We start from the raw sequence: 26,446 nt of genomic DNA, 5'->3' as shown, positions 1-26,446 counted from the left end.
TAAACCTTTAACATTTGTAGTTTCTAGAAAGTCTTGCAAGTCATTTAGATATAAAGAAAACAAAATAGGAGAGATATTCTCCCCTTGTCTAACTCCTATATCACAAGCAACGAATTCAGACTTTTCATTATCCTATATACAGGATTTCGTATCTTGATACATATTTTGTACAATTCAAAAAAGTACCATCTATGTGGTTCTGTAGAAGTTTGAAAAATTAAGAGTTTCTATGTACAAAATCAAAGGCTTTTCCAAATCTATAAACGCACAGTAAAGTTTCTTTCTTTTTAAAAATAATAATTGAAACAATACATACAGAGAAAAAATATGGTCGTTAGTAGAACATCCGGATCTGAATCCAGCTTGATTCTCATGTAAAATCTTATAATGATCGAAAAATGTACTTAATCTATCATTCAAAATAGATGTGAATATCTTCCCAATGCAAGATAACAGTGTTATGGGTCTATAATTTGTTGGTTCCATTTTACTCCCTTTATTCTTAAAAATAGGTAAAACATTACCAAAAAGCCACGACTCTGGTACAATAGCTGTATTACAAATCAAATTGAATAAATAAACATAAATGTCAATCATAGAATCCAATGAAGATGAAATGTATTCATTAATAATTATATCATCACCTGGAGACTTGTTATTTTTCGCTTTTTTCACTGCTTTTCTTATTTCATCGGCAGCTATTCCCTTGTTTATCATCTCATTTACTTCGTCTGAATTTATCTTGTTTGTAATAACAAAATCGTCTGAATGATCTTTGTTTGTATCAAATCTTTAAAAAAGTCAACCAAAGTTTGCAAAGGAATTTTAGAAATATCTCTTTGCCTATAACCATGAAAAAGTTTCCAAATTCTTTGGGATTTTTTGTTCTCATGTTTTTCATTTTGTTTCGAAAATCTGTATTAAATCTCACAATAGCATTATCCATAGTTCTTATAGGAAAGTTCACTCACCCTTAATCTTTCTTTATATATATTTGTATTTTTGTCCATCTGATTTTTATAGTTCGTTCTTATGTTGTACTGTTATACCACTGTCCCAGATTACGGGAGGGATCCCGCTAACATGTTTAACCCAGCCACATTATTTAAATATGTGCCTGTCCCAAGTCAGGAGCCTGTAATTCAGTGGTTGTCGTTTGTTTAAATGTGTTACATATTTGTTTTTCGTTCATTTTTTAAAAAATAAATAAGGCCGTTAGTTTTCTCGTTTGAATTGTTTTACATTGTCTTATCGGGGCCTTTTATAGCTGACTATGCGGTATGGGCTTTGCTCATTGTTGAAGGCCGTACGGTGACCTATAATTGTTAACGTCTGTGTCATGTTGGTCTCTTGTGGACAGTTGTCTCATTGGCAATTATACCACATCTTCTTTTTTATATATTGAACCATATTTTTTACACAGTCTTTTTGATTCTCTGAATTCTTATTTTGCTTTCAAACATTCCAGATCAAACCATTGCTTTTTTGAATGTCTGTTATGAGGTAATTTGTCGATATTGATTAACCCAGAAATGTATAAACCATAGATGTGGTTTAATACATCTATGATTAACCTAAGGAAGACTAGATAATTTTTCTGGTATTAAAGCTATTTGAAATTTATTAGATTCTGTTCAATTGCATGCAAAAGCAAACATATACTTCTTATTTTGTAATTGTAGTTCCTTTTTATTATTTTTGTAAGTCAAAATCAGTAGTGAATGTAAATGCAGAAGTTGGAAGTTATACTATTGAGATATATTTCCTTACCTCAGCAATAGAACTCGTATCATAACATCGAAGATTGGTACATCACTGTATCACCAGCATCATACATGTACATGTAACATGAAAAACTTTTCGTAGAAATGTTTTGAAATATTTATTTAGTTTTCACAAATAATTTCACGATGATGATTTTGCAGGGATTAAGATTTATTCAAAATAGTGCTGTACGATACCATGGTAACTTGAAGTCCAGGAACTGTGTAATCGACAGTAGATGGGTGTTAAAATTAACAGATTTTGGATTAAAAGAAAAGTTTAGAGCGAATATCGAATCGGAATTGGCAGGTATGTTTACTCTACTTAGTTTTAGCTGAATAAACGTCCATTATAACTTAAAAAAAACAGCTTGTCATGCTGTGCAGGTGAAAAGGTTATATAACATGTATGTTTCATTAAATACTTTATTTTGATTGTCTAACAGCAACCTCACATCATTCTGAAATAAACAGTAATTTCAAAGAGAAATGTCATGAGTGCAAAGAAAAGTATAAAAGAAAAACTTGATAGAAATCGTGTTTTCGTGATCCTATCATACAAATGTAGTTCTAAGTTTTGAATACTTCTTTTAACAGTTTTATGGGACTGTAAAAGCGGCGATCGTGTGCACATTTTTAGAATGAAGTGCGGAACAAAATGTACTTTGGATAACGATTTTACAACCCAATAAATTTACTTAAAGAAGCATTCGATTCTTAAGCAACTGTTTATAACTTGAAAATGTTTTTTTTTTATATTTAACTTTGATCCGTTGCCTCTTTATTTCTGTTATTTTTCCTGAAAATTTGATAATGCATAATTCCTGAAAATATTTGTAATTAATATTTAATCACTTAAGTTACCAATGGTTATACATAGTTCCTGAAATTAATAAAAAAATAATCCCTAATTCTACAACTTCACTCACAGGCACTTGTTTCAGACCCATATATACCTAAATATAACACGAGACAAGTGCCTGTGACTTTACTGTAACATATATTCCGAATGCGGGAATATTATATTCCGAATGCGGGAATATAACTACATATAGTAAAGTTAAGTTGTTTATTAATTGTCAGCCTGAATTTACATGCAGTTTTTGTTAAGATTATTGAACAGCGAGTAAATATTTCTTCGTTCTATAATACAGATCTTCTTTGGACAGCACCGGAACATCTTAGAGAACCAGGCTTTTGTATGAAAGGCTCTGAAAAAGGCGATATGTATAGTTTTGCTATAGTTACTCAGGAATTAATACTTAGAATGAGTCCATTCGGAATGGTAGATTTGAAACGAGAAGGTATGCATGTATATATGTTAAATATAAGTCACATTTACTATCATATGACAAGATAAAGATGTAAAACTAGGTCCTTGTATAAAATGACAAAACCGCTTTAGGGCAGTTTTGTTGTTGACAATCGCTAAGTCATACTTAGAGGCAGCTTTAATCTAATATATGTTTTTAAATCATAAAAGCTTTTGGAATACTGACTACAACCAAGAGGAAACGCGTATGTAAATCACAAGATCTGCCGAGCGGAGCGTGACCGGATTTACCGGGAGGATATTCATCTCTTACTTTGATAAAAAAAATCATGTAACTGGTATAGTTTTTTTTTTAAATCGTATCTGTTAATAATTACAAAAGGGTCCGAGTCGGTTAACATGGGTTGTTTATCGTGTGTGTATAGTTTTCTTTTGTGTCATTTACCGCAGAGAAAAGGCTAATTCAATTGTTTAAATGTATAAGTTGACAGTATGACCATGTTAAAAGTAAGTAGTTAAGAGTAATGGACATTTGGCATAAACCCCTAATGGTTTTACTAACCCTCTATGGAACCGTAGGGGGTCAGTAGCAAACCATATAATTTTAATTTGTGAAAGGTCTTGTTTTCTAAATACCTGTTTGATCCTTCACCAAAATAACAAAATTGAGAAAAGCACATGTACTTATTATTCGCGTTACTCATTTGAAAAACAATTTGTTTTAATGCTTTTTTATAGACTTTTTCATCCAACAAAACGAGATATTATAGCGATCTTTACGAATTGAATTGTAATTAAAAAAAAATACATTGAAACTTATATATTGGATTGAACATTAAAGGGCGACTTAATGGTCCTTTGGGCCGGGTGAATAGTATATATAATTGTATTCTGTACAAATTTATATATTTATGCTTATTTTAACATGTCACTATAATAAACAATTTACTTACAGCTATGTAAGATCGCGTTCATTTTGAAAATTAAACGAACCTCAATTTTGTATCACACTTTTGCTGCAGCATTTGCTTATACTTGGCAGAAATAATAAAGAAATTGAAGAAACCTCCACCTTTACTACGACCATCCGTTTCTCCGCAGGCAGCACCGCCACAATATATACAGTTGATGAAATCTTGCTGGGCAGAAAATCCAGATCTCAGGCCTTCCATTGAAGAAGTTTATCACCAATACAAAACAATCTCAGGGGGAAAGTTAGTATTTATTGTAGATTTTATATACCAAAACAATCTCAGGGGGAAAGTAAGTATTTATTGCAGATTTTATACACCAAAACAATCTCAGGGGGAAAGTTAGTATTTATTGTAGATTTTATACACCAAAACAATCTCAGGGGGAAAGTTAGTATTTATTGCAGATTGTATCCACCAAAACAATCTCGGGGAGAAAGTTAGTATTTATTGCAGATTTTATACATCAAAACAATCTCAGGGGGGAGTTAGTATTTATTGTAGATTTTATACACCAAAACAATCTCAAACAATCTCAGGGGGAAAGTTAGTATTTATTGTAGATTTTATACACCAAAACTATATCAGGGGGAAAGTTAGTATTTATTGCAGATTTTATACACCAAAACAATCTCAGGGGGAAAGTTAGTATTTATTGCATATTCTATACACCAAAACAATCTCAGGGGGAAAGTTAGTATTTATTGCAGATTTTATACATCAAAACAATCTCAGGGGGAAAATTAGTATTTATTGAAGATTTTATACACCAAAACAATCTCAGGGGGAAAGTTAGTATTTATTGTAGATTTTATACACCAAAACAATTCCAGGGGGAAAGTTAGTATTTATTGTAGATTTTATACACCAAAACAATCTCAGGGGTAAAATTAGTATTTATTGAAGATTTTATACACCAAAACAATCTCAGGGGGAAAGTTAGTATTTATTGTAGATTTTATACACCAAAACAATCTCAGGGGGAAAATTAGTATTTATTGAAGATTTTATACACCAAAACAATCTCAGGGGGAAAGTTAGTATTTATTGTAGATTAAATAACCAAAACAATCTCAGGGGGAAAGTTAGTATTTGTTGTAGATTTTATACACCAAAACAATCTCAGGGGGGAAGTTAGTATTTATTGTAGATTTTATACACCAAAACAATCTCAGGGGGAAAGCTAGTATTTATTGTAGATTTTATACACCAAAACAATCTCAGGGGGATAGTTAGTATTTATTGCAGATTTTATACGCCAAAACTATCTCAGGGGGAAAGTTAGTATTTATTATAGAGTTTATACACCAAAACAATCTCAGGGGGAAAGTTAGTATTTATTGTAGATTTTATACACCAAAACAATCTCAGGGGGAAAGTTAGTATTTATTGCAGAGTTTATATACCAAACAATCTGAGGGGGAAAGTTAGTATTTATTGCAGATTTTATACACCAAAACAATCTCAGGGGGAAAGTTAGTATTTATTGTAGATTTTAAACACCAAAACAATCTCAGGGGGGAAAGTTAGTATTTATTGTAGATTATATACACCAAAACAATCGCAGGGGGAAATTTCGTATTTATTGTAGATTTTATACACCAAAACAATCTCAGGGGGAAAGTTAGTATTTATTGTAGATTTTATATACCGAAACAATCTGGTGGGGGAAACTTAGTATTTATTGTACAGTTTATATACCAAAACTATCTCAGGGGGAAAGTTAGTATTTATTGTAGATTTTATACACCAAAACAATCTCAGGGGGAAAGTTAGTATTTATTGCAGATTTTATACACCAAAACAATCTCAGGGGGAAAATTAGTATTTATTGTAGATTTTATACACCAAAACAATCTCAGGGGGAAAGTTAGTATTTATTATAGAGTTTATACACCAAAACAATCTCAGGGGGAAAGTTAGTATTTATTGTAGATTTTATACACCAAAACAATTTCAGGGGGAAAATTAGTATTTATTGTAGATTTTATACACCAAAACAATCTCAGGGGGAAAGTTAGTATTTTTTAAAGAGTTTATACACCAAAACAATCTCAGGGTGAAGGTTAGTATTTAATGTAGATTTCATACACCAAAACAATCTCAGGGGGAAAGTTAGCATTTATTGTAGATTTTATACACCACAACTATCTCAGGGGGACAATTAGTATATATTGCAGATTTTATATACCGAAACAATCTCAGGGGGAAAGTTAGTATTTATTGTAGATTTTATACACCAAAACAATCTCAGGGGGAAGGTTAGTATTTAATGTAGAGTTTATACACCAAAACAATCTCAGGGGGGAAGTTAGTATTTATTGTAGATTTTATACACCAAAACTATCTCAGGGGGAAAGTTAGTATTTATTGAAGATTTTATACACCAAAACAATCTCAGGGGGAAAGTTAGTATTTATTGTAGATTTTATACACCAAAACAATCTCAGGGGGAAAGTTAGTATTTATTGAAGATTTTATACACCAAAACAATCTCAGGGGTAAAATTAGTATTTATTGCAGATTTTATAACCAAAACAATCTCAGGGGGAAAGTTAGTATTTATTATGGAGTTTATACACCAAAACAATCTCAGTGGGAAAGTTAGTATTTATTGTAGATTTTATACACCAAAACCTTGTACCAAATTCACCCATTCATCACCACTATCGAGCCCTAAACAGCCATTTTATTCAAAGAATCAAATACATGCTATCATTTTTAAATCATAAAGCAACATAGATCATATTCATACCAAAAAACAGGGGTTAACTCATGTATTGTGGAAGTTGCTGCTCAGTTAGAAATAATTGCTGTGAAACTCTTGTCCAAATACATTCATCGCGTCATACCAAAAGATATCAGGCAGCTAACAAATAAAGGAAGGCTGAATGTATCTTGTCTAAGCATATGAAGCCAAATCAAACGACCATACAAAAAATACATTTTTGTCACTAAAATCTCTAAGATTTAAACAAACCTCAAATCCAGAAATCTGTAATTTGACACAAAAGCTTCCATTTCCCCTTGCACTAATTTAAACATATATCTGGGCAAAGATATTAATAACCAACAAATTGTAACCAGCAGATTAAGCCTATTGCTATTACCTTCTGACCGCCGTTTCTAAGGCTGTCTGAGGTAAGGTATGAACATGATAAAAATAATGTTCAATGGAGAAGAAGGGAAACATAAAATTTATAAATGAGAAAATTAATGACACTAAATTACTTTATTAAGGAAGTTGGTGGATCAGAAAGAAAATCTCTTAATATCTTTGAAAATTAATTACATTAATCATTTGAGATAAACTAAAATTACGTATTTAAATATCTTCAAGAAGAAAAATTGTATGTAAATGTTATCGTTGAAATTAATTGTTATTCTATGTAATCACCAGACATTAAAAAAAATTTCCATTTTGAAATTTTGAAAATGATTAAGTTGAATGACGACCTTTTTGTTCTGTCTGTATAATCAATTAATCGCAACCAGAAAGGTATTAAATAAACGTAAAAACGTTATTTTCTGATTATTATTATCAGTAATTTGATTTTTTTTTTTATCATTTATTGAAAAAGTAGATGTGGTTTGATTTCTAATGAGACAACTCTACACAAGAAACCAAATGACACAAAAATTAACAGCAATAGTTTATCGTAATGCCACAATAATCGAAGCAAAGCCCACATCGAATAATCAGCTATACAAAAGGCCCCGAAATTTTAATATGGGTCACCATGCTGCCTTCATCAATGAACAAAACCTATACTAAATAGGTCTCTATAAAGAGCACTGAAATGACAAACGAAAAAACCAACAGCCTGATCATGACAAAAAAATAAACGAAAAACAGAAACAATATAACAGACAGAAACCAACGACATCAAGTAAACTACAGATGAGTTATTTGTTCTAACCAAGAACATTTCAATTCTAGTTACTAAAGCACACAATCTTTGTATGATGTCAGTGATACTGAAAGAAAATAATCCTAGTTTACTTTTATAAACCTTATTCGCTATACAAAAAGTAGAAGCCTAAATTTGAGTTCAGTCATGATTTAAATGTCATACTTGGTGAATTATCATTCGCTTTCATTCTGGCTTTTCTCTATCTAATATCATTCACTTTGTACCGTTAACTAATTATACTCTACTCTATTCCATATTTCTGTAGAAAGCTCAACATCGTGGATTCTATGTTTCGAATGCTAGAGAAATATTCAAATGATTTGGAAGACATAGTGAAAGAAAGAACACTGGAACTTGAAGAAGAGAAAAAGAAAACAGACCTTCTTTTATTCCGAATGTTACCACCGTAAGTTGTCCTTAAGAATAATTGAGTTCCCAGTTTATCTGTTTGAACTGTTTCGGTGTACGTCCAGTCGATTCGGGAAGACCTTTTCAAATGAATTATGTGTTCCGCAATGATGATTCTTTGAGTCTTGATAAGCGGTTAATAAAGCTAAAGGAAAAAAAGTTTGAGGAAAAACAAATTTTGTGAAAAAAAAATTTGAGGGAAAAAAAAATTATGTGGAAAAAAAAATCAGTTAGGAGTTATAATATTTCAAAATTTGAATATCGAAAAAGGAAACAACTTGTGTCAGGTACGCCTTTATGACTTACGATTTAGATTACAAATGATCAATGAAGACTGAAATAGACTGCAAGAGAACTGTGTTAATGTCCATGTTTATCACAAGCAGCTCTCATTCCTGTTTTTATTTTATAGAACCGTCGCTGAAAGTCTGAAGACGGGCAGGTCAGTAGAAGCTGAAATGTTTACAGAATGCACAATTTACTTTAGTGATATAGTTGGTTTTACGACAATCTCTGCCATGAGTAACCCATTGCAAGTGGTTACTCTTTTGAATGATTTATACACCATGTTTGATTCTACTATAGACAACTACGATGTGTATAAGGTAATTTGAACCATTCTACTATAAACAACTACGATGTGTTTAAGGTTTCTCAATTTTACTATAGACAACTACAATGTGTATTAGGTCATTTGAAACATTCTACTATAAACAGACTATGATGTGTATAAGGTCATTTGAATTATTCTACTATAGACAGCTACGATGTGTATAAGGTCATTTGAATTATTCTACTATAGACAGCTACGATGTGTATAAGGTCATTTGAATTATTCTACTATAGACAGCTACGATGTGTATAAGGTCATTTGAATTATTTTACTATAGACAACTACGATGTGTATAAGGTCATTTGAAACATTTGCAAATATCAGTTGTGAATCAACTTAAGCATCATTATATATATGCCTCTCTAACATAGTTATCAAAGGTACCAGATTATATTTTAGTAAGCCAGACGCGCGTTTCGTCATCAGTGACGCTCATATCAAAAAAATTATACAGCCAAACAAGTACAAAGTTGAAGAGCATAAGAATCCAAAATTCCAAAAGGTTGTACCAAATATTAAATACTGAGGTAATCTATACCTGGGATAAGAACATCCTTAGCGTTTCAAACAATTCAAAGTTTTGTAAACAGGAAATTTATAAAAATGACCACATTATTGATATTCATGTCAACACCGAGCATGGGAGTAACTACAGTAGCTGCAATTAATTACATTTTTAAGGTTGAAACGATTGGTGATGCGTACATGGTCGCTAGCGGACTTCCGATTCCGAATGGCAACAGACATGCTGGGGAGATCGGAACAATGGCGTTAGATCTTCTAAGCCAATGTGGAAAATTTACCATTCGACATATGCCGGAAGTACCATTGAGACTGCGTATAGGATTGCATTCAGGTTAATTGAATGAAATTGAGTAAAACAAGTCAACAAAAAAAAATGAAATACCTGCTTTTTGTATTTTTTAACGCGTTTAGCATGTCTCTCGTAGAGAGTTATTTCATTTGCAATCATACCACATCTTCTTTTTATTATAATAACTATTCATTTTATTTATACATGTTTAATTATTAAATGGCTGAGAAAAATTTCAAAGAGCATTTTGGTGTTTTAAGTTAGGTTTTGTATATTTATAAATCGCAAAAATAGTGTTTTACATTTTGAAATCACCAATAAGAACCGTACGGCACAACAATCAAATGGTATCTATAGATATCACTAAGGTTGTAGCAATATGTCATAGTCACCCCGAGTCGAGAAAAAAGTATACCTAACTTGAGGAGACAAAAAATAAGAAGTGGAAGACAAAAAGACTAACACCATGTCAAAATAAAAAAATAAAGGCTGTAAAGAATTTTAACAGCGACCAAAAACCCTGACTGTTGAACACACATTAAATATGTGTCATTAAAATTTTACGATTTTATGTAACATTAATACTTTTAATTGATCTTTCTAAAAGGTCCATGTGTAGCGGGAGTGGTAGGCCTTACCATGCCGAGATATTGCCTTTTTGGTGATACAGTAAACACAGCATCTAGAATGGAGTCCACCGGTGCAGGTAGGTTTATTGATACAGTAAACACAGCATCTAGAATGGAGTCGACCGGTGCAGGTAGGTTTATTGATAAAGTAAACACAGCATCTAGAATGGAGTCGACCGGTGCAGGTAGGTTTATTGATACAGTAAACACAGCATCTAGAATGGAGTCGACCGGTGAATACAATCTGCTTTAAATTAAATACGATTGCATGCATATTTAATTATTAATTCTGATATTTCGCTAAAAATATGTTTATAATGTACTTGTTATAAATTTCTTTGATAATATTTTACTTAAATGCAAATCCTTTATTTTGTCAAACATGTTTTTTTCACTTTAGCTTTTAGAATCCATATAAGTCAAACAACAAAAGTGAAACTTGATGAACTGGGTAGTTATAAAATGTCTTACAGAGGAGAAGTCGAATTAAAGGTAAGATTATATATTCTATAATATAATTTAAGTGAGCTAACAGCTGATTTAGAAGCAATGATGTAGCTTTTTTCCCTGCTAAAAGATATTAAAATTAAAATCTATTTAAAATATTCATACTTTCCATGAAAAGTCAAACATAACAAAGTTGAATTTTCACCAACGACAAAAACACGGGAAGGGAAAGAAGAGTCAACTTCAGCGCAACAAAGGTCTAACGTGTTATTTTTTTAATCTATAAATTAGTATCGTCGTGTTTCTTATGATAAGTCAAAATATTCGGTAGTATTTGTTTAAGATTTCAATAAGAGGAAAGTATGATTTGATTGTGAATACTTCAGTTTGATGTACTCATTGCCTTTTGAAATATAAATTGTCTCTTCGCTAGACAAGCTTTTTATAGCTGCGTTGTCAAATTTTGTTTTTGTAAGCAAAGTTTTTAGAAATATTTTCATGGTGTCTTTAGATACGAGTGGGTGCCTTTGAAAAGTATGGATAAGTTAAATGTTCTATACTACTGTATGAACGAATAAAATGACATTACTTTTACTTTTATAGATTTTAGGATAATTCATGATTTTACATCGTATTAAGTCCACCCAAGATTTCAAAGTGTGTATCTACTATTTAGTCAGCCATCAGTCCTACCCTGATATACTCTATCTTTTTCGGGTAATTAATACTGATAGCGTTTGACATTTTTAGCCGAACAGATTTATCAATTTTACATAACTTAAATTATTGTATGCTGGTTCATATTCTGGACGCCAGTCTTTGCTCCTTTATAATATAATTCACTAACAAAAAACAATTATGAAGCTTAGAAATGGAAGAATATTAAATACTAAACTTGTTCAAAGGGTATCTACACGTCTCAATCTTCAAAATCGGTTATCTAAAAATACTACCATCGCTAACATTTTTAACAATATATGGATATAGTTTCTAAATGTTCATAAAAACCGTTCTCACGGTCGTAGGACAAATCGCAATCAAAGAAAATTTCGGACCAATCATACCAATATTTCGGACCTAATTTCTATTTCAAAAAACAACGGCAGACAGTATCTGTTAACAAAACTCTGTTCATTACCGGTTAATAAGTTAAATAAAATTTTGGAGGATTGCACCACAATTTCATATACATTTAGCAGTCCTAATTACGAAATTGTTCAAATTATTATGGCATATTGTTATTCTAAACTATTTCCCAAAATTGATCGCCCTGAAGATCATAAAAAACATTTTATTAAAATAAAGTATGTCAATAAAGGTTTTGATTTTGTAAATATTGCCGGTATATTTAACGACCATTCTGTTAAAGAACAAATTCCTGGATATTTTGACAATACTGAGCTACCTCTTATTTGTTATATTTACAAGAAATCTACCCGGAAATTTGTGTTTAATTATAGTCAACTGTGTAAAGATGTTAATATCAGTGAAAATACACCTACTTCATGTAATTGTAGTACCTTCGAATATATCTATGGACCCATTTCCCATGTTATAACAGGAGATCTTAACATCGTTCAAGACCGAGAGTTAAAATCATTCCTCAGTAAAGGACCTAAATATCGTCCCCTGTCAATTATTAATTGGAAAGAGTGTCGTAATATCATCCACGACTCACTCCATACTTACTGTATGAAATGGATAAAACGGGGAAAAGCTTTGGACTCTTTTTTTAATTCAGTAATGAAGATAGTTGATATACGTATTCAACATTTTAAAGAACATTTTACTATTAACAATAACCACAAAAAACCTATTTCTCGTATCAAACATAAACTAAAAGAACTAGCCAAGAAATTTGTTTTTGTCCCGGCAGATAAAGCTGCTAATAATATTATTATTGTTTGACGTAAATTTTACATTTAGGTTCTGAAAAAAGAAATCACCAATTCACCAACATTCCAACTGACTTCATTTTCAAAAAACGACATCTGTAACAAACATAAACTTTTAGCTACCGCTTTACAAGCAGAGCCAAATACAATGAAAGTCCCAATTATGTACTGGCTTCCGAAGCTACACAAAACACCTTACAAATATAGATTTATTTCGTCTTCAAGCCATTATTCCACTACTAAATTGTCTATTCTTCTTACCAGCACACTTGGTAGAATTAAAAACCTGATAATAAATTGTTCAAATAAGCCCTTCGAAAAAGGTGGAATTAATTACTTTTGGAGTGTCAAGAACTCGTTGGAAGTATTTGATAAATTGCATGCTTATATTGGTGATTTTAAATCTGTTCAAAGTTTTGATTTTTCTACCCTGTATACCACATTGCCTCACATTCACATTAAGAAAAAATTCACACAGTCAGAATGTGAATATATATGTTCAAACTCTTTTAGGTCATTTTTTAGTAGCAATAAACAAAAAAAAACTATGTCAATTGGACATGCTTTGATACTATATATGCCCTTGAATTTTTACTAGATAACATTTTTGTTCGCTTTGGGGATTCCGTATATCGTCAGATTATCGGAATTCCAATGGGGACTAACTGTGCACCACTTATTGCGGACCTGTTTTTGTATTGCTATGAGTTACAATTTATAACAAAAATAAGCAAAGACCCATCGAAACAACATCTGATAAACAAATTTAATAATACTTTTAGATATTTGGATGATATTTTGGCTCTCAATAATGACGACTTCAGTATGTATATTAAAGAAATTTATCCTGTTGAACTTACTTTAAATAAAGCTAATACTAACAATGACCACTGCCCTTTTCTCGGTCTTGATATCTATATCACTAACGGAAAGCTGAATACTAAAATTTATGATAAAAGAGATGATTTTTCATTTCCTATCGTTAATTATCCATTTTTAGATGGTGACGTTCCCTTGTCACCATCTTACGGTGTTTATATATCCCAACTTGTACGATTCGCTCGTGTATGTAACAATGTTTAAGATTTTAACGAGAGAAGTTTATGTATTACTGAAAAATTATTACACCAGGGTTTTCGATATCACAAACTAGTCAAAACATTTACTTAATTTTATCATCGGTATAAGGACATCATTCGTAAATATAGCTCAACATGCAGACTTCTTACATTTTTTCAAAAACCAGTTGTTGGCATGACATTGGTTATGTTCTTCTCATATATGTTATGATGGTATGATACTAAACCCCTAACGGGAAGGATTGTGCCTGATGTTCATATGATGAAACCATAATCTTTCAGTCAGTTTAATTGAAGTCTGGAGCTAGCATGTCAGTTAACTGCTAATAGTCTGTTGTTATTTATGTATTATTGTCATTTTGTTTATAAAATATTTTCTTTGGTTACATCTTTCGACATCAGACTCGGACTTCTCTTGAACTGAATTTTAATGTGCGTATTGTTATGCGTTTACTTTTCTACATTGGCTAGAGGTATAGGGGGAGGGTTGAGATCTCACAAACATGTTTAACCCCGCCGCATTTTTGCGCCTGTCCCAAGTCAGGAGCCTCTGGCCTTTGTTAGTCTTGTATTATTTTAATTTTAGTTTCTTGTGTACAATTTGGAAATTAGTATGGCGTTCATTATCACTGAACTGGTATAATTATATTTGTTTAGGGGCAGGTTGAGGGACGCCTCCGGGTGCGGGAGTTTCTCGCTACATTGAAGATCTGTTCGTGGCCTTCTGCTGTTGGTTTTTTCTATGGTCGGGTTGTTGTCTCTTTGGCACATTCCCCATTTCCATTCTCAATTTTATAAGTAGTTTTGAAAACGGTTACTCGTTCCCTTTAGTGGAAAATAAGCAATATAAGGTTAATTAAATGGAATATTGCTTTTTGTTTTTGTTTTTCAGTAGTGTAAAGAATGAAAAATTTCCTTAGCTACTCCAAATGGACACAAATTAGGCCTACGATGGCCTTCGTTTTACATTTGTTTATGAGTTGTTGCTTCATGTTTGTTTTTGTCTCCGAGATTCATTATGCACGTCTAACATTGATGTGTCAGCTTACAATCAACGCAATATTGTAGTGGTAACAACAAATTTTACAACTTTTTATCAATTGATTCTATATAAAAAAAATAACCTGTATATGTACCTTTATTTCCTGATTTTATGAACTTTCTCAGAACAAGCTATTGAATAAAATAAAAAGGGAATATCCATTATTGTCAGAAATTATTTACCTTTTAATTGGTTGTCTATTTTATTTCAGTGATTTTGGTATTATGGAATTTTGTGTTTGTTCGACGTTTAATTCTTATAATAGTTTACACATATCATGATACAATTATATTACTGTGGATTCATTTATTTTCGTGGGTATCAGTTTTCGTGGAATGCTGAAAACTTGCATTTTCGTGGATATTTGATTTCGTGGTTTTGCCGATCTCTGTATACAAAGCCCATTGGAAAAATGCTATTCGTCGAAATCCACGAAAATTGGTTTCCAAGGAATAATAATGAATCCATAGTATTCCAAATATTTCTAATATTTGCAAAGGGCTTGCCTTGCCTTACTACAAGGAAACACATTTATTGTTTTTAACTCTATGTTGACCTCAGATGTATTCGTTAGTAAGTACCTTGAAGTCAGGCGTTTCGTTTCAGTCACAATTTAATTACATAAAAAAGACTATACTCCCGGAACAACTAAGTAAGAACGATTCACACAAAACATTATCGTACTGAAATGACTTGATACTTCAAAGATCGTTTACAAATAACTGAAATTTCAGAGCATTGTTTCCATTATTCCAGTAAAAAAACAAATAGTTCTTGCTATACTATCATCAAGGTGACGCCTTATTACAAAGGTTTCTTTTCCTACAATATTTTATAAATGTCATTCATCGCTTCTTGACGATGATAAATCACATGAGGTTTTCATATGCCCTGTGAAGATATTCCAGGATATGTGTCCATGTGCCGTGTATTGCTTTTTATTGTTATTATTAATTAAACAATGCTTTTATTTACATATATTTTCCAAAAATACAATGGATGCTAAACGCATAATTTGGATCCTGAGTCTCTCTTCACTTGGCAAATATAAGATATAACATACAAAATCAATTTGATAAAATCATTATATAAAATGCAAGTGTTTTTCTACTTTATATCAATTGGTTTCAGGGGAAAGGACTGGCCAAGACATTTTGGTTGATAGGGAAAGATGGCTTTAACAAACCTCTACCAGAGCCGCCTCCTTTGGACAGGTAGTTATATGATACTTGTACAGATATAAAATTTGTAGATTTTTTTTCATTTGTCGGAATATTTTGACGAAGGGTGTGGAATAGGAACTGCTAACCCGTCTGCGGACACATTAGTTCACCCCTGCATTTTGGTGAGAGGCTAAGGCATAGTCAGTTTTTCATCGGCGTATAAGTGTTTCCTTGGTATCAAGGATTCATAGCACAACAAACAATAAGAATAAAAATTAGTTATTAAGTTAAAGATGTCAAATCTGTAATATCGTGTTAAAATTTAAAAAAAAAGAAATTCATGAAACAACTTGGGATTTTAGCGCCAATTGAAGATCTTGTAGAAAAGCTAAAAGGATATAAAAAAAAAATAACATTATTTTCATTCAGATGCCTCAAACATAACAAGGAACCTGTGTATATAGTCTTTAGAATATTTTCGATTCTATCTCCAGTGTAGCATTTTTATATGAGACATATTAGGTGTTAAAACTAGAGGCTCTCAAGAGCCTATATCGCTCACCTGACTCTACTTGGGTTTTTACAATCATATAAAAAGAGAGATAAAATTTGTCTACAAAGTTACAAAAATTGGTCAGCACCTCATAAGGAACATTCATGCTATGTAGGGTTTCATTCTATTCAGTGAATCTCTAAAAGGAGACTTTTGTGTGCATTTCCCCTAGGGTCCTATGTTAAACTAAACCCCCCGCTGGCGGCCATCTTGGATGATGGATCGGATACAAAGTAACAACACTTGGTCAGCACCTCATAAGGAACATGCATGCAATGTTTGGTTGCATTCCATTAAGTGGTTCTCTAAAAGAAGTCCTATGCAGGCATTTTCCATAGGGTCCAATGTTAAACTAAGTTTCCTGCTGGAGGCCATCTTGGATGTTGGATCGGCTACAAAGTAACAATACTTAGTCAGCACCTCATAAGGAACATTCATGCCATGTTTCGTTTCATTTCATTCAGTGGTTCTTTAGAAGAAGTTCAAAATGTAAAATGTTAACGACGACGACGACGGACGCCAAGTGATGAGAAAAGCTCACTTGGCCCAAAGGGGCCAGGTGAGCTAACAAGAAATATAACAAATATACCGAACTCTGAGGAAAATTCAAAACGGAAAGTCTCCAATGGTAAAATCAAAAGCTCAAACACATCAAATCAACGTAAAACAATTGTCATGGCCCAGACTTGGTACAGGCATTTCCTTTTGTAGAAAATGGTGGAGTAAACCTGGTTTAAATTGTTGGTGTTTGTATTTTCATAAACATACATATACGCAATATTGAGAAAAGTATCAAAAAGTTAAATCACAGAAATTCTGAATTCCGAGCAAAATTTATCAAAGGTATCAGGCTTATAATTTGTTACGCCAGACGCGCGTTTCGTCTACATAAGACTCATCAGTGACGCTCAGATAAAAAACAATCAAAAGTCAAACAAGTATAAAGTTGGAGAGCATTGAGGATCCAAAATTCAAAAAGTTGTTCCAAAAAAAGCATAAGTCCGAAATCAAATGGCAGATCTAAAGCTCAAACACATCCAACGAATGTATAACAACTGTACGTCATATTCCTGACTTGGTACATGCATTTTCTTGTGTAGAAATTGTATAACACATCATCTATTTATTTTACTTATTTTCTTTCATGCTATCAGTGCAAATAACCACGGGTAAGTTTGAAAGCTTCCTATTGTTTTAAGTGATTATTATCTCCTTAAGTTTTTTTATTTAACATTATTCAGATATAATATGTACAAAAATGTTAAAAACATAGCGAAAATATGTTTTGAGATATGTCTTGCCCTCTTCAAATAGTTTGAACCAAAATTTCCTGGTCTATCAGTTGTAAAGCCAAATATGTTTTTTTCTTTCGATATTATATCGTTGTCAACTCTGATATACATATACGTTGATGTGAACTAACATTTCGATGGGAAAGTCGTAAGAATAAAGATGTGCTCACTCATATTTTGTCTAAATTATAATCGCTTTATGACCGCCGCCAAACATAAATTTGACTTAAACATGATAGTTAATACATCCACATCGTTCGGTTGTTTATAATCTCGTCCTATGACCTCTGTTGGATAGTTGTTTCATTGGCAATAAAAAAAAATATAATTCGAAGTTAAAATACCCCGAAATTACAACTGTTCAAAATTTTCAACGAATAAATTGCATCCTTATTTAAGTATAAAAGAACAAAACAACCAACAAATATGATATTCAGCAACAGACGACAACCACTGAAATATTTACTTGGAACAAACACATACAGAATATGGAGAGGTTAAACGGGCTGTTTACCCTCCCAATCCAAACCTTGGGCAGATGTAACAGCACTTCATAAGAACAAGCAATCAAAATCAGTTGAGAAGTCTGAAAGATTGGAAGAGATGTCAATAATTTCATGTTATTAGGCTTTCGTGATAAATAACTTATTGCTGCTTTTTTATGTGCTAAAAACGTAAAAATGTTTCCAGAAATAAAATGAGAGTTTTAACATCTCCTTTGAAATAGGCCAGTTTTCATTTGTACGTTTTCATAGTTATTCCTCTTTGTATAAAAAAATTACGAAAAATAGTCAGAACTTAGATTGTTACGAAAAATAGTCAGAACTTAGAAAATAAACTTAGAAAATAGTCAGAACTTAGAAAATAGTCAGAACCTAGATTTGGCTAAATGATCGTAAATGAATTGAGTAATCAATACGCATTATTCGATTAAATAATTAAAATTAATAGAAAGCATTTGAACGCTAAACACTAGACATTTAAGTTGTTTACACATTCTGAAGGTTTGGGCATGGGAATAACTGCTAATGTTTATTTGCAGATTAGAATCAGTATTGTCAAAAGGTACACGTACCTCTACAAAGATAAAGACAGCGAAAGAGCAACGCCTTGTTAAATCTAATTCAGAAGAGGCAAACCATAACATAAAGTCAAAAGACAACTCTATCAAGCATAATGTGGAACAGTCGAATCGTGAGGAAGAAGCCCTGCACAATTCACTGGTGAAAAAAGAAGATGTTCAGATAAATAACATAACCACTATGCCTCCGGGTAAAGGTATACTAAATGGTGCTATGGATGATACGCCTGATCAACCTAACGACGTAACTGTTTCAAACTTAAGTTGTGACAATCTATTTTCACAGGAATCTGTTGATTCGATACAAAACAACCGTGAAGATAAAGTATTTCGTAACTGTTCGTCTGATTCGTCCATTACTACAAAAGTATCTGTTATGTCGGTCGATAGCATTGTGTCTTCTTCTGATTGCGAACTACGTTTTTTGAAAATTTCAAGGTCATCAAAAGACGAATCTAACTCTCCGCTATCTCCAGTTTCGGAAGTATGAAATAAAAAAAAAATGGATTCCAATTAGTATCAGGATTCCTCACTTATTCATCCAAAAGAGGTTACTTTGTTATTTTTTTTACTCTGTGATAACTAAGATGCAATCTATTTCCTTGGTATGTTAACATATGGTATATATTTTGTTTGTATGTTTTATCTATTCAATAAATGTGTTACAAAAATCTGTTACTATAAATCACACGAAAACTACTATTCTTTCAATAAAACGAAGCAGGTATTAACGGGACAAAGTCAGCAAACCTTTTGAATACTTCACGATATCACGTTGACAACAAACAAAAGTTTTCCTATTTATTAAATGGTCGTTTGAATTATGTGAATGCAAATGTTTTGCTTCAACTCATTTAAAGTATTCTTTTCTACTGAGAAAGGTCATTATGCTATTTATACTTACTTTATGAGATGACTGGAGTTGTTATTTTTTCCTTGATAATATTTATTTATCTTTCGGAAAATCAAGTTTATCGACAGGGTGTAGGTTTTCCAATTGCCCCCCTTTAGTAGCAGACTTGTTTATGTACTGTTATGGATCAAAGTGTATGACAAAACACAGTAAAGACCTGTCCTGATTGCACTTAGTTGATAAATTCAACAACACATATCGTTATCTTGATGACTCTCCTGTTTAAATATATGATAAAAGTATATATAAACCAGAAAACCCCCCCGTTTATGTTGATATATTAAATATTTTCTTAACTGTTTGTATAAATGTACATGTGAAGTCAATAGCTTTATATTTTGATTGCTCATCATACACTTTAAACATCAATATATCTCTTGGAGTTATTAGTATTTGGTAAACAGTTGATGAGGTTGAGACGATATTAATACATTGGATGGTTGGTGTCAAACTAACCTTTTGACTTGTCGTCAAAAAATCGTACCGAGCAATTTTTGTAAAATGGACTTTGAAAAGATTTGAAGAACATTCGTGATATGATTTCTGTTATAATTATATACATTGTTGTTACACCTTATTTTAATGTTTTTAAACAAAGTTTAGCAAAATTAATCCGTTATTAAAGAGTTTTTGTAAAAGTTTAACACTACGAATATTTTGCATTTAATAGAATACGTTTCAATTCAATTTCATCATTAAACTTTTGTTTTACGTAAAATGTAAAATAATCATCCTTTATATGATATTTCATACCTTCATTAATCAATAATATCAAATTCATTCATCTCAGAAGCATTATTTCAGCAATTCAAGCCAGACACAAGTCCTAACGCTCAAATGACGGAGCTATTCGAAGTTCATATATAGCCTCTAATAGATACATATAAACAATGGAGATCTGCATTCAAATACTGGGATATGTTCCTTGAAGCAGTACTAGTAGACATTTTGCCGTCAAATGTTTGAGCAGAACGATAGGGTAATTTGTCATTTTTTTGAGATCGTCATTTCAAATGCTACATTGTACCTTATATTTTTGTAACCAACCGTATCAATTACTGAATCTGGATGTCAGTTTTCATACTCGATATGCTTCAACTTTAACGGTATATAAACCGACATGGCACAGAAAAGACCGTTATAAAAGCCTCAAGGGGATCAGGTGGCACTGAAGGCATAACAAAAAAAAGGAAAAGGGCTGAAATTCTGCAAATAATGAATATGCAAACGAGGAAACAAAACCAATAGCAACGAAAAGAGATGAAGAACATGTTATTGCCATTGTGAACTATCTGAAGGAACCATGACTGATCCCTTTAATGTGGATGATCCTCCATGTATCATCAATATCTCTTCTGGAATAAATGCTACAAGAGATATTCAAGATGAGAAAATCATGCATCTCTCATTTGGTGAAGAAACTAATATCTGAGGTCTCTTGTGCACTTTCCCTACTGCCTTTGTACCATCACTCACAACTTACACATGAAAACACGGATTTATTGTGTTATTAAAATTTGCTGTTACAAAATGATAGAAATTATTATAAATTAAATCATGCAAAGCTGTGATTCCTTTCACGGATTTGGCTATCCTTTTTGACCTTTTGGATTATAGCTCTTCATCTTTTATATAGGCTTTGGATTTCAAATATTTTGGCCACGAGCATCACTGAAGAGACATGTATTGTCGAAATGCGCATCTGGTGCAAAAAATTTGTACCGTTAATTTTATTACAGCAGAGAGGGTATGACATTGGTTCAATGTATTGATGTTATGAAAAGTAAAACATTCGATGACCTTGCAGCTGACTATTAAAAAGGTTTGTCCCAATGCTTTTTTATAGCGCACACAGTAGCAGATGTTTATGACCACTACGATAAGAACAACACTTAAGTCTGCTGAAAGGGAACACCGCACAAAGACTACAGCTTCCCCCAAAGTGAATCAGATTATTTAAGGGAGAAGTATTCCTGACTCGAAGAAGTTTCTTTTTGTTAAAGAAAACGAACAGGCTCTCCTTGATTTCTTTAGTAGTTTTATTCTTCAAAACTTTGACAAATCCCCTATGATTCCACCTGATTGTGAGATTTACCAAGCCGAAACTTTTGTAAATCCCAAAATTGTCAAAGTTATTTATACCAAAACTGTTAATGACTGTCGTAACTTGTTAAATTAGCACTCAAGAGGAGGCCAATACTCGTATGATATTCAATGCCTTATACTTTGACACGAAAATTGGAAAGAGCTGTAGAACAATCATACGGACCTCTTATATGAATATGATTGTTCTGTGTGTTCACTACTTCAAACATATGACACATACAAGCGAGTTGTGGGTGCAGATGAGGAACATAAGCAATGTAAAGGATGGGCGAAGATATTTACCCATTCACCAACTATGTGCCTGTATTGAACTAACAATTTGTAAACTATTGCCTGCTACACATGCACTTACCGGATGCGACACAACTTCGTATCTGTCTGAAATAGGTAAACAAACTGTCTACAAGACTTTTATGTATTTTACTCCGTGTATTTTAAAGGGTATATGTCAGCAGAATTCTTGCTGCATGCAGGATCTTTTTTTCATATAAGGGAAAATCTCCATGTTATTAAGAGTCATGTGATTGTTCACAACAAAACCTAACATGTTCGGAGCTTTGCTCCTGTAAAGGGTCAGAATTATGTAGAAATTTCTAACCATGTTGCTTGTGTTTGAAAATGCCAATTTCTAGAATAAATTGACTTCCTCCTTTTTGTTTTTACATTTTCGAGATAATTCATTGATCATTGATTTAACAAAAATGTCTGTATCTGAAATTTAACCTACATTGTTCACATTATATAGTATAGCCATATAGTATGTTTGACGATTAAATGTAAATAATATTGTGTCTGGTCACCGTACTATAGGCCAGGTGCAAAAAGGTATTATTTACAGTTTTCGGAACGTCTCTTGAGTTGTCTCGTAGGGGTATATATGAATGTGTAGTGGCTAAATTTGTAAGATGTAAACATGCAATGTTTCTGAAAGTTTGATGTATTTTCTGACTTGTATTGGACGTTACAAACCAAACATAGGCGGATCCAGGGGGGCCTGGGGGGCCCGCCCCCCCCCCCCCCTTTTCGTGGGAAAAATTTGGTTGATTATATAGGGAATCATTGAAGCCTGACTGGAGCGCCCCCCCCCCCCCCCCCTTAGGTTAGTCAGCGCCCCCCCCCCCCCCCTTTTAGGAAAAGTTCTGGATCCGCCACTGCCAAAAAAAAAGGGATTTAAAAAAACAGGGATTTTTTTTTAAATGCGACTAAACGTTATATTAAAGTCATAAGAAACCTCAAATTAAAAAAATAATGCATATGTTTTTTTATAACGCAATGAATAGTTTTCATTTTAAAACTTACGTACATCAACTTTTTTCGGAAGAAAATTCTATAATTTATTCATATTTAGAAGAAGTTTACTTTATTTTAATTGTTTCCTTCCCCCGGCATATTTTCCGTATGCAAAGTGACCTCAGCGTGACCCATCTCGTAAAAATCCGCTAATCGCAATACGCATGGATGTCCTAAAAAATAAACTATTATCTGAATTTACATGTTAAACACGACGTGCTCAAATTCCATGCTTTTTTGTTGATTTTTTGGTGATTGTTGACAAACAGGCGACAATCGTTAAACTTCGGCTTCAAAACACGAACTTTAACTACCTGCAATATTTTCACAACAACACTGACCGATTGAAAAAAAAATTGACGATTATACGAAATTTATGCGAAAAAAATGAAAAATTCTTGAACAGAAGACTAAGTTTATAATGGTTGTATGCATTGGTTCAAGAATTGGAAGAACATTATTTTTCACCGCGGTCACTCGTTTCTTATGACTTTAAATGAACTAATAGATGAAGTAATTGTTGTCTGTTCATCTATACATTGTCAAGTTGGAGAGTCGACCAAGGGGAGGGAGGACTGAACTTTTCGTGTTAGGCGTCAAATAGCCTCTCCAAATATATTTCATGCATATCTCTGACAACACAATATGTTTTCTTGCTACAAGTAAAAATTAAAACATTTCCCCATCGTCCGGTATATATTTTGTTCTAAAAGAGTTATCTCTCCTCTAATGGCTTATTTAAAAATATTGATTCTACAAACATAAATTTTGATATTTGTTTAATTATTTTGAGTTATATAATAAATCACCAAGTTTTCCTTATATAAATAAATAGTCAAACCAATAAATTGCAAATCTGTCTCCAAATTTGCAGATTTGGGCTAATAACTAGACCGATTTTGTACTGGAATTGTACAATCCAAGATGGCAGTATACCATGAATCTACCTTAAAGGAGCACTAGCTACGATATATATAAAAAAATAAAGTATGATTTTTTTTAGATCAATCATTAATCAAATTGGAATAATCAAATAATAATTTGCTTTTAGCAATCAATTTCCTTTAATTTTGTTGAAATAAGCGATTAAACATAATTTTTGACTGATTCACTTGCAAGTGAAAACGTCATCATCATTCTAACCGGTATTCATGTGAACTTCAAGTTAACCCCTAGCTAGAGATTGACAACGCATGCATTGTACGTGTACTGGTTATTTAAAGAAAAAGAATGTCAACAATGAAAGTGAAACTACGGTTAATCATTTGATTACTAATTCGATGCACATAAAATCATTCGTATATGGTTAAAAACAATGAGAAACATCTATTTTTAATCTATAAAATAAAATCAAACAGACCTATAAAAATCCAATTGCACGTGTTGGTTTAATCTATTCGTATCTTTATTTTTGTTTACATCGCTTATATGGTCATCTGAGGTCAAATCGATAGTTAATTAGATGGCGTCTGGACTCGAAACGAACCTATAAATTATCTACCCCATGCTCTGTAAACTGTTTATTTTAGACTTTTGGTAGTTTGGATAAATATTTTACCTTGTTATAAACCAAATATGAGAATTTGAGTCAAATCGGTAACAATGAATTTGACAGCTAGTGCCCCTTTAAGCAAAGACTATAAAGATATAGAGACAAGTACATATGATGTTAAATCGAGTGGATGACCCGGGTTAGTTGGTTGTGGTCGGACGTGTGTGTTGGTTCCAGTGACTGTCTAGAAAAGTAAATAAGAGTTGACTGTTTCTTGTTTTTTTTTGTTTTTTTTGTTTTTTTTGTTTTTTTTTCTCACTTTTTATTTTTTTCCTTTATTTTATTTGTTGTATTTTTTTATTTTTTGTGTGTGTGTGTTTATTTATTCAATGTATCATATGCTACCATTAAATAAATATACTGTTGGCACGTAATATTGTATGCTAAATAGATGTTTTTTGTTTTTTTAGGGAGACGGATTTATAAAAGTTTTTCCAAACTTGTTTCCGAATCCCATATTTGTACTTTATGTAACATTGTAATATTTGTCTTGAAATAGTTTATTAATAAATATTGTTTAAACTAAGTACAGAAAAAAAACAGATTTTTCTTCTTTGAACTTCGTGATACTGATGAAGATGCATCTCCGTCAAAAATCAAGAGATATGATAGAAAGACTAAAATGTTTAATCCCCGAATGCGCGCAAAGGTAATGCGCTCGATGGCGGGTATCTTGAGTATATAATACAAAAATCGTAGAAACACTAAATAGGTGTAGGCTTGACGTAAGCTAATACAAGTCTAGCAATACTACGAGTTACTTTTTCAATTATAGAATAATACATGGCCAACTCCGTATCGCATGCTGTATCACCACGAGAAACCATTATTAGTCCCGAGGGTCGAAGGTCCCGATGGCTGATATTCGGTCGAGTGGTGATACAGCATGCGATACGGATTTTGCCATGCATTGATCTGTTTATCAAATTTTAACAAAATCAGATTCGTGATGTGTAAGCGGACAAGTTACCGTTTGATTCTGAGGTGGAAGCCTTGTATTGCAGATTTAAAAAATAAATTATCTTGTCTTATCACACATAATATTTTAAATATTTTGAACATATGTTCTGTACTAATGTTACCACTCATGTGTATTGATTTTATATGTAATTAGCTATCATTCGATCCTGGAAACAACTGTTTGAACAAAGTGATACATTATTCGACCAAATGTTACCACGTAATGTTAAATTATGCATTTTTAATTTAATGTATAATACGAAAATCAAGACGTTAATGACCACTGTAGACGAGTGAAAAAGCATAGAATAAGAATAAGAAGAATAGCATATGAAAAATTGTTTGTCCTGTGAGACATCAAGTAAATCAAACACACCTTTTTTACCTGCATGCTTTCTTGTTATCGTAATAAATTCCGTCATACCTGTATTCCTGTATTTAGTCGTCAGAACCTGTGGATGGTTGCACCATTTAACTAGTTATCATGAGGTTTGTCTTTTCTATTAATTTTCTTAGTTTTAAGGTAATATTGTCGATTATGATATTCGTTGATTACTTTTGTTGATTAATGAATAATATATAGTATATTTAAATTTCAATATTCAAATTTTAACATGGTCAGTAACACATATAGAAAACCTATCGTTAGAATTCATAGAACAGACAAGGTCCAGTGTCAACTATTTCG

General features: G+C 32.2%; 2 protein-coding genes across 2 annotated transcripts in view; both read left to right on the top strand.

Annotated features, from left to right (window-relative positions):
- LOC139517969 (retinal guanylyl cyclase 2-like) overlaps nt 1–20,050 on the top strand; it is a 63,328-nt gene extending 43,278 nt beyond the window's left edge. The window contains exons 9-19 of the mRNA XM_071309535.1: nt 1,926–2,073; nt 2,918–3,067; nt 4,079–4,250; nt 8,187–8,327; nt 8,742–8,934; nt 9,624–9,798; nt 10,364–10,462; nt 10,786–10,877; nt 15,980–16,062; nt 17,719–17,733; nt 18,899–20,050. Coding sequence (XP_071165636.1) covers nt 1,926–2,073; nt 2,918–3,067; nt 4,079–4,250; nt 8,187–8,327; nt 8,742–8,934; nt 9,624–9,798; nt 10,364–10,462; nt 10,786–10,877; nt 15,980–16,062; nt 17,719–17,733; nt 18,899–19,427 — 1,797 coding nt within the window. The 3' untranslated portion in view covers nt 19,428–20,050. The remainder of the gene's footprint in view (nt 1–1,925; nt 2,074–2,917; nt 3,068–4,078; nt 4,251–8,186; nt 8,328–8,741; nt 8,935–9,623; nt 9,799–10,363; nt 10,463–10,785; nt 10,878–15,979; nt 16,063–17,718; nt 17,734–18,898) is intronic.
- A 5,957-nt stretch (nt 20,051–26,007) lies between these two features.
- Nucleotides 26,008–26,446, top strand: part of LOC139517970 (uncharacterized) — a 26,380-nt gene continuing 25,941 nt past the window's right edge. The window contains exon 1 of the mRNA XM_071309536.1: nt 26,008–26,247. Within this exon, the coding sequence (XP_071165637.1) occupies nt 26,243–26,247 (5 nt within the window). The 5' untranslated portion in view covers nt 26,008–26,242. The remainder of the gene's footprint in view (nt 26,248–26,446) is intronic.

This window comes from Mytilus edulis, chromosome 3 (assembly GCF_963676685.1).
Source record: "Mytilus edulis chromosome 3, xbMytEdul2.2, whole genome shotgun sequence".
NCBI classification, from domain to species: Eukaryota; Metazoa; Mollusca; class Bivalvia; order Mytilida; family Mytilidae; genus Mytilus; species Mytilus edulis.
The sequence above is the reverse complement of the archived record's forward strand: the minus strand, read 5'-3'. Positions and strand labels throughout refer to the sequence as shown.